The sequence below is a fragment of the Capsicum annuum genome, chromosome 8 (assembly GCF_002878395.1).
Source record: "Capsicum annuum cultivar UCD-10X-F1 chromosome 8, UCD10Xv1.1, whole genome shotgun sequence".
In the NCBI taxonomy this organism is placed as follows: domain Eukaryota; kingdom Viridiplantae; phylum Streptophyta; class Magnoliopsida; order Solanales; family Solanaceae; genus Capsicum; species Capsicum annuum.
The window spans coordinates 167,151,750-167,171,438 of NC_061118.1; the positions used below are offsets into that span (position 1 = coordinate 167,151,750).

General features: G+C 32.2%; 1 protein-coding gene and 1 pseudogene across 1 annotated transcript; one reads left to right on the top strand and one right to left on the bottom strand.

Moving 5' to 3' along the window:
• Positions 1-2,388: 2,388 nt before the first annotated feature.
• Positions 2,389-4,662, bottom strand: LOC107879512 (annotated as a pseudogene).
• Positions 4,663-12,901: 8,239 nt separating this feature from the next.
• LOC107840305 (nodulation protein H) lies at positions 12,902-17,170 on the top strand. The gene is made up of 6 exons (XM_016684127.2): positions 12,902-13,325; positions 14,337-14,572; positions 14,651-14,909; positions 16,217-16,396; positions 16,476-16,631; positions 16,728-17,170. The coding sequence occupies exons 1-6, from the start codon at positions 13,296-13,298 to the stop codon at positions 16,899-16,901; spliced, it is 1,035 nt and encodes a 344-aa protein (XP_016539613.2). The 5' UTR covers positions 12,902-13,295; the 3' UTR covers positions 16,902-17,170.
• Positions 17,171-19,689: the final 2,519 nt, after the last annotated feature.

Here is a 19,689-nt window from a genome sequence, read left to right on the forward strand (position 1 = left end):
AAACTAAGAAATCTGAAATTTGAACTTAAATATGTTTCGTGAACAGTAACAATGATGACGTGGTAGCACGTAATTGGTTGCGGTTTCTAACAATTTTTTTGTTGTTGTCCAATTTCAAGTTTTGGTCAATTTACAATTTAGGAATTGGTGAAATTTGTTTAAGGAGAAAAATTCAAACATGTCTTGGAGCCTTTTCAAAGTCTAAGTTTTCAAGACTTTGACTTTCTTGTAGTTCTCCTTATAACATAGACCCTTGTTTTATGGAAAGTGATTGAGATGTGATTGACTATTTGATGAGTGATGGGACGTCTTTCAAGACTAACAAAGCTTCACCCCTTTTTCCTTTACCTTTATAGATCTAATGTTCACTCTATAATAACAAGATATGAAGGTTGTGAAGAACTTCAAGAACAACATCAACAATCACCAAGAACAACCAACAACAATCTCCAAAAATACCACAATTTTCACACGGCCAACTTTCAATTTTCATAATACAATATCTTCAACACTTGGCCAAGACAACTACAATTTCAATAAAATGGTTCTTAGGCCACCAATGAATAACAGTATCACATGTCCAAGCTTAGAACAACAACAAGATGAAGACCACAAGGCCAAAACAGTCCACCACAACAATGTTTCAACAACAATTCGGCCAAACCTTATGTTCACGAAAACAACACCAACAATATAAGCTCAAACTTAGATTTAGACTCAAGAGTGTTAGAGATGAAGAAAACTAACACTAGAAACAATAAAACAAGTAAAAATCTCGTCCAAGACACAACAATAACATAATTTCGGCCAAGAACACAAAATGGACAGATTTGCTTCTTTTAGATTTTTCAGTTTTCTAACACTTTTTTTTTTGAATTTTCTATCAAGCAAGCCCAAGATTGATCTTGTATGAACAAGATTAAGCCATACTCTGATACCAAATGATATGATAAAAACAACGAAAACACGAAATCAGTCTAAAAATAGTCCACAAAATGGAACAAATTCGTGAACCCTTTTGGAGACAAGTCTCGCTTCCCAAGAACACAATAACAAGAAGATAACAAGGTGTTTATTATACCAAATCAGTGGATAACAAACTAGATTAAGAACATAAGATGATGAACAAGAAGACACAAGATTCGAATTTAACAATAACAACAAGAACACAAGATTACAACATAAACACTAAACAAGATTACAAGAAGGTAAAAGGATAAATAGTTAGACAAATTGAAGGTATAATCTTAAAAACCCAAAAGTCTATTCCAGTTTTAGAACTTTAACATCACACACAACAAATACCTAACTCTTACGTTGGCACAAGAGTGACCTTGATCTCCCAAGCATTCAACGTTTTCAAGCTTGAGTCCAACACGAGTGAATGCACAGTCAATGTTGATTTCCCTAGTTACAAGTTTCGGCCATGGGGGCCTTTCTCACAAGAGAGAGAGAGTTTCAAGTATTACAACTTCAATATTCAACAAAAACTAATGACTAAAACCCTGCATCATTCTATTTATAGTGTATTACAAATAATAGGTAAAATGACCAAAAGGTTCCTTTAATGAAATGAGGGCGCTCTTGGAGTGCAAGTTTAGGGTCGGTTTTGGAGTGATCCAAGGTCTTCCCTATACTTCACTTGGACGCTTTATTGGACGGGTCCAATGCATTCTCACATACGTGCATCCTCGTGGTCGTACCCGTATCACTTAAGAAGTACTCACCACTTTCCAGTTATTGATTAATCTACATTCAAATAAATTATAAATGTTGGATTAAATTAACAGAGGATATATCTTATATAATAGATCCTTGTCACCGCAAAAGAGGAGACAATAGACATTTAAAGACAAAAATAAATAAACCACAAAATCCAGTGAACGCCAGTGAGATAATAGCTAAGCAAAGCAGTAGCAGGATTCAACAGAAAAACTAATTACAGCACCATGCCAGACTGCCAATAATTGTCTAATGACAATTACACAGTACTGGGTCAGGAACGGGAAAAGTAGAATGAGTAGGACAGGCTCGAGGTCAATTCTTTCTTTTAGGAGAGATCCCACCCCGACCCGGTCTGGCCCATTCCTCGAAAGAAGTTTTTACGGGATCCCTATCTACCAAAATTGGAACTATGCTTAAAACTCCACATATCAAATAGAGATATAGAAAAGAAAAGGCAAACAAAATAAACGGACAAAGATGGGGCCAAAACGGCAACTCACCTTACTAGGTTGCTGGGGAGGTGGGAAAGGCGTATATGGTTTCTTTTCTTTGGTCTTAACTTTCTTTTATTTAAATTTCTTCCTGAATGGACAAAGACGAACAAAATAATGTTCAAGGTTCAAGATTGGCACAGCAGATTAAAAAATTAATCTGACTCAACACCATATGAAAGGATGCCTTACTTCTTAAACTACGGAAGAAATCTGTCCCAGTTCTCACTAGCCAGAGCTGGATTTTTTGCAAGCTCTCTCTTCAGCATAAGGATCTATAGTTGAAGATACGCCAGCAAAAGTGAATTATCAGATATTTTAGCCAGAACATAATAAATAGCCGCAGACCCCATGAAATTCATTTTTGATTATCATGCACTTGCTCATTTACCTTGATATGATGTAGCGGATGCATCTTGTTCAGTACACAGTCCTCTACAATCCTCCTCACTTGTTTTAGACCTTTAAAGGAACCCATAGTAGCAACTATGTTTCCCTACTCAATTCAAAGCAAGATTCAGGTTTGTTCTCAATTTTGACATGAATATTTATATTATGTACTCTAAGACTCAATGATAAGAAAAAGCTTTAATGTAAAACAAGAAAAGAAAAACAACACCAAATTTGCAGTTTACATGTATAGCAAGTTATCATTCGAGTCTACCTGGACAAAGATATAGCAGCCGGTCAAAATCTCCAGTGCCTACATTCAAAGTGATATATATCAAGCTATATGTCAGAAGGTAATAACTCGAGATGATTTATCAGATATTCACCAACATTCATGCGATCTATATCTCTACATTCTATAAATAATTTGATCTGGATAAGTCCCTGGTGAAGATAGGAGGGTAGGACTAAATCTCACATGGTTCTGGTCAAGGGTCATCAGTTTACCTAGCAATACCCATGATTAACAACTAACATAAAGGAGCAATAAAATAATTACCCACAATAAGGTAAACTATTTACTCTCTACAAGTTCAATTTAATTATTTGGCAGTTCAAAATCACAAATGCATCATTATTAAGATGAATATTCTGGGAAAGTATTCCTGTTGGAAGTTGGGTCATCCACTATAAATAAATAATTCATCCTAACTGGTAACAAACACAGTACAAATATTCTCCAGTTCATGCCTAGCCTAAGCAAAGAAATAGAAATACTCCTTGACAAAATGATTTTGGTCAAGAGAACAGTGTTTTGAAAAAAATTCTACTGTCCAAGTCCTACACAACAACAACGTGCATAAGAAGTTCTCCTAGCCAGTTGCAATTTCCCTAGAAAGGTGCAGAACCCAATCCACTAACCTTTAAAGTTGACGAATTGGGACCAACAAGATATTATCTGCGTTTCACAAAACGATCCTGAAAAAAAATAGAGTTTAAACACATGATTTTAGGCAACGCCAACCAAATGCACATGCCATGAATACCCAAAAACTCCATTATCTGGCGATGAGCATTACATTCAATTCCCATTATAACTATTTTACTTATCTTGATACAAAATTGAATGACATTGTTTCCTATTCTAGGACATATGTTTGACACTATTCGACTAACAATATCATTCTCTATAACTTGTACAACGTTCAGGCATTCAATATTTTAACTTTTTTTGTGATGTCATTCCTATGAAATTTCCTTTGCAGCCACTACTTTAATACTTTTTCCCCTAATACTAATCCAAGATATATATAGTATATAAATGTCGCTATATAAACTATATATCTAGTAAAACACTGTTATATAAAATGGAATAGACAAAGTAGTCTTTAATCGGAGAAGCTAAACATTCTTTCAAGATGCAAAAGAAATTATATCTAAAATATAATATGCATAAGAAAAATAATTAATAACTTAAATGTATATTGTAAGTTTAGAAATCATATCCATCTTTACTAGTACCTTTGATACAATAGTGATAATCAACAAGGCAAAAGGAACATATCAATCTAACTGCATATGGTGCAATTCAAGATACTTTAGTGAAGAACTGATAAACAGGCAAACCTAGAAACAAATTTCATGCTCAGGAGAATCGAGGTTCGAGTTTCCTCAAGGCAAAGGGATATGCACGATGGGAGAAGAAATACGTATGCGACGAGTCGGGGGGGCTGCGAGCCCTTTCATACTTACCAAAAAAATATAATATTGCGGATGAACATACTTATCAAAAGTGTGTATATAGTATAGGAATATTTTTACTCTACGAGCATCCAACAACAAATTTAACAGCCATAGCAATGCATATTCTTATCAAAATCATCTGCCAAATAAAAGACAAAGTTGAAATACATGTACTTAATTTGAGTAGGGATGAGCATGCCACACCTTGTTGCGAACCAGGCTGCCGATCTTAATGATGTCACATTGCATCTCATCATTTAGGATCTTGACAGCCTGCACAAGCATATATCATTTAGAGTTAAACAACGGTTGAAGAGACTATTGGATGATTTAAAGAACACATAAATATCGTGAAGCAATCCTCCAACTTGACATTCAAATTCCAGAAGAGACAGGAACAACAAATATGTTGATAAATGAATGTATTTTCTTCTCTTCTGTTATACCAAAGATCATGCAACGTGAAAAACAAAAATAAAGTAATAGAAAAGTAGAATAGATGGCCGTTGAACTGTATGCAATAGGTAGCGGAGTGCAGATCTTCTTTCTGCAAAACAAAATTCAAGCAGAATGAAGATATATGTTCTGCTGAGAAAATAAAATAACACATAAATCTCAAATATCACACAAAAGTGACTCAGAAAATTTGTGAACCATTATTTGATAACAGCCATGTACCAAAGCCTCCCACTTTCTTTAAAAAACCTTTCCTTTGCAAACCATTCTGTTTAAGCATAAGACAGCTGCTGATCAAATTAAACATAAAGCTGGCAAATAACTTTATAATTCAACACATAAACAACAACTCGACAAGTCAAACCTCCCCTGGATTATTAATCAAAACAAAAGTCAAGCCTTTCCTGATTTTGAAACAAAGTGAGTACCATTCCATGAATAGAAGCAGGACTCACTCCTAAAACAACACTATTTACTGATTACAACTAAAAAATTCTAACCAATCATCTAGTATAAGAAATGAAACAGAGATGATAAGGAACAATAGGAATAAAAAAAATACAAACCTGAGGAGCAAAGACACTTCTTGACAAACGTTTTATTAAATCCCTAGCTTTTAAAATAATATAGGGATCCCTTGTCTTCATAGTAGTCAAAACTGTCATGGATCCTGCAACCTGGTCAACAACAAAAGAAAACATAAATAGATAATATTACTTGCAGAAGTGCAGACAAAATACTAGTGTTCATTAGAGAGTAAAAGTGGGAAGACAAATGTGGAAAAGAAATACTAATAAATAACAACCGGTCAAATGTAATAGTGTGTGATGCTCTTCAAAGTTGCTGACATATCACAAAAACTTAGAATATTACCAATATACAACTCCTATCAATGAAATAAATATTGCATTTTGCACATACTTTCTCTATGTTAGAGAACATTTCTCCAAAGCCCCTAACAATGAAATAAATTTCACAGATATACATGTTTTCCCTATGTGGGGAGCTTCTTCGCCAAAGCCCCGGCACCTTAACATCGCTTGGCATTAAGTAGATAACTAAACAAGATGTTGAAGTATGACAAATAAGGAACCTTAACCCAGTATCACTTAGGCATCCTCTTTTTTATTTTTTATTTTCTTAGATAATGTAGAATAGGTTTCATTTTAACAATACCAGGAAGGTACTGAGAAGAGTTTGAAATGAAAAGGGTTACAAATCTTAAATTTTCTAATTCTATTCCGAAAATTCAAAAATTGTGACAGACAATCCAACATTTTGATGAAGTAACTGTTATTGACTGGCATCAAGAAGATGTTGAAAATAGTACAGAGAAATTATAGAAAACTAATTTCAAAAGAAGCACTGGAAAAAGTTTCAAAAGGAAGTGATAGCAGCGGTTTAAGGGGCTATGATTTACCACACATGGAGAGCTAGGAATTGGAGGCTATTCAAAGGAACCACTATACAGACCGCTGAAGTAGTTATACAGATCAAACGAGAAATTATACAAAATTTGAGTTACTGAGATCATTAAAGAAGGCACACAGAAGTAGAGTTACAATAGGCCAATACTGTTGTAAATATTTCTCTGATAAAAATGTTCAATTATAACATAACACACACTAATGTTTCAAATTACAGATTCACAAGAAATATAGTTAGTTTTTTACAAAAAAAATAGAACGACATAGTTATCAAGAAAAAGTTAAACGCAAACATCATCAAGTGAACGGATAATTCATAAGGAGAAACTCGATATGGCATTTTAACTGATTGATTCATTAAAAATCCCGACCTGCTCAACGAACTTTGTATTGTCAGTTCTTTATTAACAAATTATTGAAAAAAGAAGCAACTAAACAGCACTCCAATATACATAGGAATTGCTTTCTCTTTCTGCAATTTGGTATTATCAGAACTTCAACTTAAGTTTAACCATATCATGAATCAGGATATTGGCGAGCAAACGATTAATATGTTCTAGCCGGAATTTTACATTTTAATTCATAGAGTACAAACAACACGTGTAACAGTTGGAATAACAGAAACACTACAAGGAACACACATTCCATCAAAATTCCTAAGGTGCCTGGTTCTAACCAACCCCCGCACATACATTTACTCTAGTTTTCGTGATTTGGTCATGCATGCATTGACCTACTGATGCAACAATCAGTAGGTGTGAAACTTTGGCGATTGAAATTATTAAAAGGGGACCAAGTAGATCTAAAATCACACGGAAAGGAGTTATCCTGAAAGGCCTATAAATCCTTGGACTCTATGCCGACTCAGTTACAGATAGAGCACAATGAAAGAAAGAGATCCTTGCAGACAACTTTTATTTTGTTTGGTTTGATGATGATTATGTACGCTGAAAAAAAAATGAGGATTCCTATAGCCGACTCCAACTTGTTTTTGGACTAAGGTGTTGCAGTTGGTTTTCGATTTTGCAATTAACCGTACTAATCTAAAATATGCCCAAAGATCCAACTTGGAATTTGACAATGAAATTAGAGAGTTGACATTGAAATTAATACGGTGAAGTTTTATGATTTACCAAGTCTTCGCTAATCCAACATCAAAACGTATTGTACAGTAATTAGTAATGCAAAGAGTGATGTTATAAAGTAATTTCATTCTTTAGTATTCATTGGACAATGGATAAAACTCCCTAACCTCTGTACTGAGGGAATATAGTTGAAAAGGTAGAGACTTCAAGCAATCCACTCTGATTCCACTCTGGATCAAACTTTTCAATCTTCCAATGGTCAATGCTTGGATCGTCCCATGGCTTTGGCTTGTCATGTTTCCCCTTGTGCTTCCGCGTCGGATTCGACTCTTCAGTCACATTTAAACTCTTCTCATCTTCTGCCATTTCAGTTATTGAAACTTCCCTAAATTTCCACAAATTATTATTATTCCAAAGTGACATTACAATCCATAGTTAAATCAAAAGAGCTGCCAAGGCATAAACTTTATTAATTCATATCAATCAACAACAATTTTTACCTAAATTGGTTGGATTTCAATCAGAAGATAATTTCAATTTCAACCAACTAAAACTCAAAGTATAAAAGCTTGATTTTTCGAGCAAGAAAAAGAAGAGATGAGGAGGCTTGTTTGGGCTGGGTACTAAAACCCTTGGGCCATTCCATATTTTATTAATATATATCCAGTTTACAAGAATACCTGGAGTGTTTTTAAAAGAAAAATACAAAAATATCTTTTTTGAATATTTTCAAATTTATTAAATAGCGTGGTTAAATTCACCACAAAAAAGTTAAAACGGAACAATACAGTAAAAAAAAAAGTGAAGATAAGAACTTTTCTTTTTTGAAATGACAAAAATGCCTATAAATATATTTAACCTTGTATATGAGCTTAATTACAAGTTTGACGTTGGTCGTCCTCTAACTCACCTTTCTATATAATACTAGAGGAGCATGGCCCGTGTCAGCACGGGCCCAACATTAAGATATTTATTTATCTTTCTAACCTTGATATATTTAAATAAATTTTTTTAATAAAAGGACTGCATATGTTTTTTAGGATTCATCCGGAATCTAGTATGAGTTCAACATATGTTATTTTAATATGTATTTAGATAATTTAAATTGTTAACTATTGTAATTTATGATATTTTTTGTGTAATTTTTAAATTAATATTCGTTATTTTTCTTGTTCAAATTTTTGTGGCATTGATAGTCAATTATATTTTAAAAATAATTTAAGTTTTTAATTATTGTGATTTATAATACTTTTCTTCTATTCCAATTTCAGTGACACTAATATAATTTCAAGAGTCAACCAAAAATTTTATATCTTTTAAATTTTTTAAGTTGTTAATTATTGTGATTTCTAGTATTTTTCATGTAATTTTTTTGAAATATATAACATATTAAATTATTTTTAGATATTTTAAGTTGTTAACTATTGTAATTTATAATATTTTTTATGTAATTTTTGAATAATATATGCTACTCTCCTTGTCCAGAGTTTTGTGTCAACGATAGCCAATTATATTTTTTAAAATAATTTAAATTTTTTATCATTGTGATTTATAATAGTTTTCTATTTCAACTTATGTGGCACAATACTTAAATGACCATAATAATTAATTAGGGGTGATATAGTAAAATGTAATTATTATTTATTATCTGTATGTGTTGATTCAAAAAGAATTTGAAAATATTTAGAAATGTGTTGAATGTTACAAATGTTAATAATCCATTTGGTGCTTCTTGATTTCTCTACATTTATCTCTTGTGTATTTTTACTCTTTTGCCCTTTGAGTATATGTAGTAATTTTTATTTTTAAAAAAAAAATATCATGAAAATTTGTCTTCATAGTATATATATATAGTAAAAGCATGGATTCAATATTATTAATTTTTCAATACATAAGTGACTTATAATAATTAATTGTGGGTGATGCATTAAAATCACGATTGAAGCAGTAGAAATCAGTCAATTTTTTTTTGGTTAATTATTGTTATTTACAGTACTTTTTATTTCATTTTCAAATAATATATGTTGCTTTATATCTTCTTCTGTCTCGTCCCAATTTATATGACACTAATATAATTTTGATAGTCAATCAAATATTTTATGTTGACATATCATTTTGTTATTCTTATTTGTCTAATACATAAATGATTTATAATAAGGAGTGATATAGTAAAATCATCATTTGAAAGATGAAAATTTAATTTAAAATATTAAGAGTTAATTTCACATTTTATGTCTATTTTATTTTTCATTAAATATTATTTATTTTCTTAATACCTATATGACTCATAATAATTAATTAAGAGCGATTATATGTTATTACTATAAAAATTAATATAATTTGATCATATCCAATAGTAATCATCGATAATTCACCGAAATAATATATTAATTAAATACGGGATGCTATATTTGCATATGCAAAATATGATATCATTAAACATTATTGGATAGTGCATTGTATTTATCTTTCACAATAATAAAATTTTACTATATATTTTTCTTTATTTCTTCTTAACTTGATACATATTGACCCAACACAAATTCTAAGAAAATATTCATTAGAAATCTATTTTATTAAATTAAATTTATTAATTTTGTACTTTAAAAATTTAAAGTTAAGTTTAAATATTAGTATTTCAATATAAGAAAAACATATTTTTAAAATTTAAATTTACTAAAATAAATAAATAAATAAAAAGATTGATTTTCTATATAAAAGTCAATTAAAATAATAAAATTGATTTACTTTAAATATTTAGTTGCAATTAATTAAGATAATTTTTTATTTTGTCATGATTTATGGTGCACCGATAAAATTTTGAGAGTTGAATAGAACTTTTATTTAATTTTAAAAAAGTATTTTAACTTGTTAATTATTGTGATTTATAATAATTTTTACGTAATTATCAAATAATATATTTACTCCTTGTGTCCCAATTTATGTGGCTTCAATATAATTTTGAGAATCAACTAAAATTTTTATATATCTTTTAAATATTTTAAGTTGTTAATTATTATGATTTGCAATACTTTTTTTTAATCTCAATTTATGTGGTATTGCTAAAATAATGAGAGTCAATAAAATTTTTATATTCTTTTAAATATTTTAAGTTATTAATTATTGTGATTCGTGGTAACAAATTAGTTTTGAACATGATAGCTAATTAAATTTTAAAAAAAAATTCTTCCAATATGTAGTTATAGTTAATTAATATAAATTAATAGAATATATTAGATATTTAAACCCTTATGATGAAACAATGAAACTATTATATATTGGGGCATGATATGTAATTAAGTGGGAATGGAAGAATTTTTTGGTAATTGCATGAGAGGAGGTCGAAACCACCTCTTCTATATAATAGAAAAAAATATATATATTCCCATTAATGTAATTAAGAAGACATTCATTTCATCATACGATAATAAGTTAATTATCATAATATAATCTATTAAATCAAAAAGCAAAACTTGGTAAGGTTGAATTAAATTAAAACGATGTTGATATAATAAGTGCTTCAGGTTCATCTAAATTTCTTTTGATACAATGTTAGAATTATTGTTATGTATATTATGGATGTTAAAATAATTATATATTTTTTTTAGCAATTAAAATATCATTTTATTATCAAAAGTGTTTACATTTTGTACAATCAAACTGCATTGGCATAACAATCAATCAGTTAACCATTCTATCAACCATTACATCTAATCAAAACTAGAAAAATCAGAAAAATTAAGTATAGTAATTGAGATCTGCTAGTTTGCTATTGAGCTTAGGCTTCAGAGACCCTCTGTGAAAAATCTCCTGCACTATTCTTCTCGTTATCATGTGTGGCTCAGTGGATTTGGCTTGGAAGATTCTGTGGTTCCTTTCTATCCAGACGTGATAAACCATGGCTGCGAAGCTCATTCTATATATAGTGGCTACCGGTCTCTTCCCTCGGGCATTTCTATTGACCTAGTCCAGCTCCTCTTTCCATGTTTTTGCAGGTCTAATGATACCCTGCCAACATAAGAGTTTTGTCCATATGAGTCTTGAATAATCACATATAAAAAAGAGATGTTCACTAGATTCATTGCCTCTCTTACATAGAATACAATCTTGATTGTCTATGATGCCCCCCTTCATTAACCTACCCTTAGTGTGCAATCTATTCAAGATAGCTAATCTTGTGATGAAGATCAACCTACATGCATAATATCGTAACAATACAACTCACAGACAGTAGTCCGTACTGAAGGGATGGGTAGAGCAGTGGACCAAAAGTCCAAAGCATCAGCTCAACATGTATCCCAATACTCGAAGCAGTTAAATATTACTCATTCCATCCCTATTTAAGCAGTTTTTTTTATATATATATTTAACAAAAAATTTCAATTTCAATAATCTTAATTACAAATTAAATTAATCATATATATATATATATATTTTATTTTATTTTTAAATTTCATGTTTAATCAAATTACTCTATTGCTTGTAATAAAGTATCAGGTTTGAAACATTCTGTTTGGATGGTTGTTACGTATTGTTTCGTAATGCATGGTGTTGTATGGTATTGTCAGGGGCGGATCTATGTAGAAGGTTTGGGGTGCCACAACACCCGCATTTTTTGGTTGAAACTCTGTATATATATGTGTATATGTATCAATTAATGTATAAATATTTGATGGTGCAAGTGGTCAAAATAGCTTAATTTTACTTTAGCGGAGTGGGTTCAATCCCCGCTCAATACTGTATTTTCAGTTTTTTTAAAATGATTTTTAGCACTATCTGTCTGTTGTCTCTTAAAAAAATATATTGTGGCTATAAAGAACGGAACCCTTGACCTCTTCTTACAAAACACTTGACCATACCAACTGGGCAAGCCTTCATGTAGTACCAACATTTGTTGATATATATAATTATAGTTTATTCTTTGAATATTGACTCCACTATCCTAAAATATCGTACGAAGTATACGTTATTGTTAAAAATAAAGTGGCACCTGAAGCTTTCAAATCCTGGATCTGCCTATTGTATTGTATTGTAGTGCATTATTTTAACTAATACAATATTTAAATAAATTATATCGTTTTTCGTCGTTACATAATCTTATACATCAATAATTTGAATAATAAATCTATTAGAAAAATAAGATATGACTATTATAAAAAGTAAGATAAAGACTAAAAAAAACTATTAAATAATAAATAAAAATTAAACGAGGAAAAAATATAAAATTACGACGCGATACTACGTTACATAAAGTGATGCTATACCTTATCATATGAAACAACCAAAATAAATATGATACTCTTAATACTTATTCCATGTTGTATGATAGGTACCCACCGTCCAAGCAAAGTGTAAGGGGGAATACTAGATGATTTTAAATTTAATTTAATTACTTAGATGAAAGTAATTTGTAAAATTTCGCAAAAAAAGAAAAAAAGTAATGTTGTACAAATTAGGATTAAAATTAAATCCATATTATTTTAATCCTTCTGGTAGCTGGAGTTAAAAGTGACGAAGGGTAAAAGCGTGGTGAAATTTGCAAAGTAATAGTAATGATTAAAAATTTGGTTGACAAGATCAACTTGCCAATAAAAACGACGTCGTAGCAGACCCCATTTCTGTTTTTTCTTCATTCGGATTCGGATTCGGATTCGGATCATACCAGTAACAGACATGGGACTCCATATGATTTGCAGAGAAAAGCAAAAGAAGGAAAGTGATTATTACTAAACAACAATCTCATCATAGTGTTCATCACGAGAAAAAGCTCATCCCACCTATATTAGTTTTTCTTTATCTCACTTTTATACAAAATAGTAGTAATTATGTGTGTGTGTGTTCATGTATTGTGAAGAAGAAGATCAGTTGGAGGAATGAGAATGATTAAAGGTCGAACGAGAAAAAGGGGTTCTTTTTTTTTTTTGAATCTGGGTGTTCCCAAATGCCTTTTCTTCTTCTTCCTTTTTGAGCATTAAGCTATGCCTGACCATTTCTGTTTCTTCACCAAGGTATCTCTTTTTTTTTTTTAATCTTGCTTCTTCTTACATCTTTTGCCCATATTTTATCTGCAATGAATATGCACAACTATGTGTTGTTTAAAAATTTAATCTTTTTCATTAGAAGTTTTTCTTTTCTGTTTTGATCTGAGTTTCTTCTGAATCGCAAGTGTTTGCTCAAATTTCAGCTGTTTACTTGTTACTTATGTCATAGCATTAGTTTCAATTTCTTGTATCTTTCCTTATCTCTAGTGTTTGTACTATTTTGACTGTTAAATTAGATCAATTGAGCTGGGAGGACAGGTTTTAGGATGCATCTATTCAGATAATGAAAAGAAGAACACTACAACAACAATAAACCCAGTGTAAATCTCACAGATGTAGGCATAGGATCCAGGATTTACAAAATAATTTGGAAAATGGAGTGCATGGCTTTAAACTTGGAACCTCAAGGTGAATTTTGAATTCCCTAAACCACTAAGCTCATCTATAGTCTTATATTCAGGGATTCAAAATCTATATATGTGTATAAAAAGAATTACATTTTAATTTTTTGTCGAGGGGGTTCGGGTGAACACCCTGGGAACCCTGTCGATCCACTCCTGGGCAGAGCTTACCTCTGTCTTGAGAAGATAGAGAGATTGTTTCCGGTAGGTTCTGTGGCTGAAAGAACAATAAAAGGAGGCATTAGCAACAAGAAAGAAGGAACACTATTAATTGATATTATATATTATTCATACAGAGTTTACTGGACTCATTTTGAGAATTTCCTGCTTGAGCAAATACTTCTAGACTTGTATAGAGTCTAATGAAGAGCTCCTATTACCAGTAAGAGATAAATAAAACCGTATTTTCCCGTAGTTATCTTGTATCTTGCATTCCTATTTGATCAAGCCTACCTAGATTCCTGTCTTTTGTTTAACTTTGCAACCAAATTTATTTTACTGGGACACTGAAGGAAAACTTAAATATGAAAAACGAGACGTAAGATCCTAAGCACTTGAACTTCTGATTCAATTCCAGGATACTTTCATCATAAAGCCACCAAAGAAGTCTCCACTGCTGCTAAGAGTGGTGGTCTTACTTTTTGCAATGATATGTGGAATATATATATGTTTGATTTGTATGAAACAAATTGGTTCACATTCCAGTGGATTGCTCGCGACTGTTCATGTCATTGAAAGACCATGTGAGACGACTAATGTTGAAACTTCAGAAAAACCTTACGTGCATTTCCCCAAGCCAAAAACTTTTAGCCGGTGAGACATTGTCAATCTGTTTGTATGTTTTACTATCTCATTAAGGATAAAACTACTGACTTAACCCTGCTGTATCAGGGCTGAGTGTGCTTGCAATCCTGTAAGGTTTTTTGCAATTTTGTCCACTCAGAGGTCTGGCAGTGGATGGTTTGAAACATTGTTGAACAGCCATATGAATATAAGCTCTAACGGGGAGATTTTTTCTGATAAAGTCCGGAAAAGTAATGCATCAACAATTTTGGAAACATTGGACCAACTCTATGACCTAGACTTTTTGACCAGCGCTTCCAAGAATGAATGTACAGCTGCAGTTGGTCTGAAATGGATGCTCAATCAGGTAAGTGCGATCTTCAAAATTCTATTTGGCATGTCTGTTTCTAAGTATGTGGTCAGAGAAGGTAACTACTTAGTGAATGTAGCTGTGATTTATAGAAAACCTTTTGTAAAGTATATTCGTTTTATCAACATTGTGTTCCTATATAGTGGATATACAAGGTTGCTTTTTGATTTTTCAAAGGTGAAATTGGCGTGTTATGGTTAATGTCCACATATTTGTCTGTCATCTGAATTTTTCTGTTTTCATTAAGTTTTCATTTCAGTCGTGATAAACACATAAATCTGATTAAGGAATTTAAAAAGGGAAAGATTATTGATGGAATTTCACAATGGAATATTTACTACCTGGCTGTGTTAGTTTGTTTTTGAAGCGCAGCTTTGATTTCTTTTTCTTTTTCATATGTTGGTTAATATGTGAAACATGCTAGCTGTGTTTTCAGAGTTTGGGTCGTCGTCATTTACTTGTAGTCCTTGTATTCACCATATTGTATGTATGTGTTTGAATATGTACTTATTGTGTTGCAATTCTGACCTTGCATAATCAGTAAAGTTAATGATGGTTTCTTATCTCTTGACTGCTGCTTCAATACAGTGTATAGTAGATGGAACACTAGTACTGGAATAATGAATAAGATAGGGTCTCAGAATTAGTTACTTGAACGAAACTAGGTTTTATGGAATCATATTGATACTTTGAGTATTTGATGATACCTTCTGTATCTTGCTAAAAACCAATCCTTGAAGAACCACAAGCATTATGATTTCAGGAAAAGAGAAGTATGTGATATTAGTGGAAAAATGCTAAAAGTTCATAGAGACGAAATGCTTGGCTCCTAACTACCCCTCTCCCCCTAAACTCACCTGATTCATTTGAAAAGTAAAGATGGTATTAAATCAGAAATTGCGTGGCTAATAAATGATTAAATTATATGGATATGTACAATGCAAAATTTCCGATCCCAGCAAGAAAGGGACGGAAACTTATATTCAATTCGAAAGCGAGTTAACAGAATTTCAAGCTCGATCTCGTAGGTTGATATAGTATTTTGCAGAAAGCCATATCTTATGTCACCACTGATCCACCCAGGTACAATTGAAACTAGGTAGGAAGGAATTATGTAAATTGGTCTACAAAGATATGTCACCTTATGAAGAACTAAATCATGTAAAAATTGTCCTACGTGATGCATTACCTTGTGAAGAGCTCATGTAAACTCTGAAAGGAGCTTACTCCTTGGTGGCTTGGTTCCTTTTGACTTTTATCATGGATCATGATGGATTGCATGGAACATTTACATGTTATTACAGGGTCTATTGCAGCATCATGAGGAATTTGTTGAGTACTTCAAACGAAGAGGAGTTTCTGCAATTTTTCTCTTTAGAAGAAATCTTTTGCGCAGAATGGTTTCAATGCTAGCAAATTCCTATGATCAGAATGCTAAGCTGTTAAACGGAACCCACAAGTCTCATGTGCATTCTCCCAAGGAGGTCCGTTGATATATATCTCCCTATGATGTAGAACACATGCATATGTCTCTATGCTGTCTTAAGCAATCATGTTTTGCAGGCTGAGATTCTTGCAAGTTACAAGCCTAAAATAAACACAGCCACGCTGATCGATAACCTAAAGCAAATACAAGGCATGGCTGCCAATGCTTTGGAGTACTTCAAAAGCACTCGACACATGATCTTGTTCTATGAGGACGTAATAAAAAATCAATCTGTAAGATATTGCATATTCTACTTATATCCCTGATATTTTAATTCTCTGGCGAGGAATCTCGTTTTTTAATGCCCAATTCCTGCCATTTTGGCACAGATGCTGAATGATGTGCAAGATTTCCTGAATGTTCCAAGAATGGACCTCCATAGTCGTCAAGTGAAGATACACAAGGGGCCACTGTCTTCGCAAGTTGAAAATTGGAGTGATGTTGAAAAGGCACTCAAGGGAACACCTTATGAAAGCTTCCTACACGCAGATTACAAAATATAAATGATGCAGTCCTTGTGTATATGTAGCTTGTGTTTTTTTAACTCTTCTTTCATTATTTATGTCTAAGCAGAGGCTAGCGGGGAACTTAAGGTTACAATTTGGCTGCCGCAGGTTATCTTCTAGCTCCCCTCGTTTCAGGTAATCGATTTTGCCTATGTTTTTGACTCGTCACATTAAATAGATTTTGTACCTACTGAGAATGAAAGTATCAATTTTGACCTCAAAGTGATTCTTCTCCGTCTATTTGGAACTGTATGATTTTTAATCCAGTGTTGACTTGCATCTCCTCCCCCCCCTGTAAATAAATCGCACAAGTGACACAGTCCATAATTCTTATTACTTATAATTGATAACCGAATTAAGTGAATTGTGACGAAGTGAAGTAGGTGAAAGTGTACCAGGAGGAGCAATAGATGAACACAACCAAATGTTTAAGCATTCATTGCCTTCATTTGATGCTATTACCTATAAGCTACTATTGTACTAATTCATCAATTTTTTTAATCCACCAACCTTGTCTGGCGTGAAATGGAAGAAAAAAAGAGATGTTAAATCATTTATCTTAATTTATTTGTTTGTTTTTAAACTAGAAACATTGAAATTTGCTGGGTTAAATGATGTTTGGTTCCAGTAACAATGCGAAGAACGTGTGAACCAAAACAAAGGGTAATCTAGCAGCCACATGCGCTTGTGCATTAACCATTTCTTTTGTTATGTACTGCTTGGTACGGACAAACTGGCCACTTTACTGTACTACAAGATGAACTGACTACTATTCGGTTGACCCCGATACCATTAGCTCCCGTTTGATCATAAATTTTAAAGTTGAAGCTTGAAAATTTGAGTTGTCGAAGTTGTGTTTGTATATGCATTGTTTTATAACCATGTATTTGCACATGCATTTTGTTAGGAAAAAAATTGAAGTCAGGCAGTTTTTGGAAACTTGAAAATATCGAAGATCTGATTTTCATCTATGGCCAAATGCTAGATTAGTTTTGTTCAGAAAATGTGAATCTTTAACAGTAACATGAATTTTTATTCCATACAGACAACAGTAATTTGACAGAATTGTTGGTGTGAAAGTAAATTGGGTTACAAAAGTAAGAAAAGTTGAAGTCCACCGATATACATTCACACAAAAAGTCATGTGCAAATATGTATATTTTCATTCAGTTTTGTCGTCAAAATCAGTAGAAAAAAATATAGAAGAAATAAAGTGGACTATTTGCATTTGTAGCTTTTGTCCAATTGACAACATCTTCTACGAAATAAAACAGCCGTTATATCTCATGTTTGCGTTCTCATTCAACTTAATTTGCATTTGAATATGGGGTTGGTGTGTGTGTGTGTGTTCACAACACCGGTATTGGTAGTTTGGTACCCACACTGCCGTTCGACTGATCCGAATTTGCATCGGATAGGGTTCATTTGGGGATAACGTTTCCTACCAAAGATCTTTTCATAGTCAGGGTTCGAACATGAGACCTCTGATTAAGGGAGAAACAACCTTATCCACTACGCTACATCCATGGTAGTTGGGTTACTATGGATGTTTATTATCCTACCTCTCAAAATTTCATATACAATTTTGGATATTATTTTAATCATGGACAATTACGCTACATCCATGGTAGTTGGGTGTTTATTATCCTACCTCTCAAAATTTCATATACAATTTTAGATATTATTTTAATCATGGACAATTAAGTATACGATCAAATTCTCAGGGTAAGACTATTTTTTCAAAAAACACAATATTAATAGAAAATTTTATGATTGCGCTCCTGAAACATCGGTAATTTAAGATAAAAATTACTGTTTTAATTTTTTATCGTACTTTTCTTTCAAGTCGGTTTAAAAGAGAATGTCTTCTTATTTTTCCAGAATTCCTTATTTTAGGATTTGATATGACATGTTGACGAATCAATTTCAAACTGCAATTAATAATTCAAATAATCTACTTGTTTATTACTTAAAACAATTGTATGTTAGAACCGTTACAACAACGGAACGGAGTGGTAAAGTCTAGCGACATATCGCAGCATGTGCTAACCACGAGACGACATGCTGTCCATGAACCTACATGATACAAACAACCACTCAACTGTAAAAACTATCTGTCTATCTGAAAACTCATGTTTCCTCTCTTTCGATTTTACTTCTGGTGTTTTATTTTACTAAAATAATCAAATCAAATTTTGATTAATATTTTATAATGTGTTTTTTAAAGTATACAATAATAATAATATACTTGGTGAAATTTCATAAGTGAAATCTGAGAATAGTAGAATGCATGTAGGCCATACCACTACCTCGCAGTTTCAAAAAGATCCTTGGCTCAAGTGGAATAAATTGAGTATAAAGAAGGAAATAATGGAGAAAATATACCACAAAATACATAGACAATCAAACACCATAAACATGATAGATAACAGAAGTAAGAACTACTAAAATACAACTAGTTCACGATAAATACCAACAAGCCTAAACCCTCAAAAAGTACGACAACCTTCTATTACCTATTAAACCTCCCACTCTAATATGCGTCTTCCATACTTTTATCTAAGGCCTATGTCCACAGTAATCTGAAACTGCATCATGCCCTGTCTAACCACATTTTTTCAGTACTTTATCGGTGTACCTCTACCTCTCCTCGTACACAATGTACCCAATCTTTCGCATATCCTCACTGGACCGTCTGCATATCTAGTCTTCACGTATCCAAATCATAAATACAACAACAATAACAAATCCAGTAAATTCCCACCAAATGGGGTCAGAGGAGGAT

Coding starts and splice junctions, on each gene's coding strand:
- LOC107840305 (XM_016684127.2), top strand. CDS start 13,296: ATGCCTGACCATTTCTGTTTCTTCACCAAG. Junction 13,326..14,336: donor ATTTCTGTTTCTTCACCAAG/GTATCTCTTTTT, acceptor ATTCAATTCCAG/GATACTTTCATCATAAAGCC. Junction 14,573..14,650: donor AAGCCAAAAACTTTTAGCCG/GTGAGACATTGT, acceptor CTGCTGTATCAG/GGCTGAGTGTGCTTGCAATC.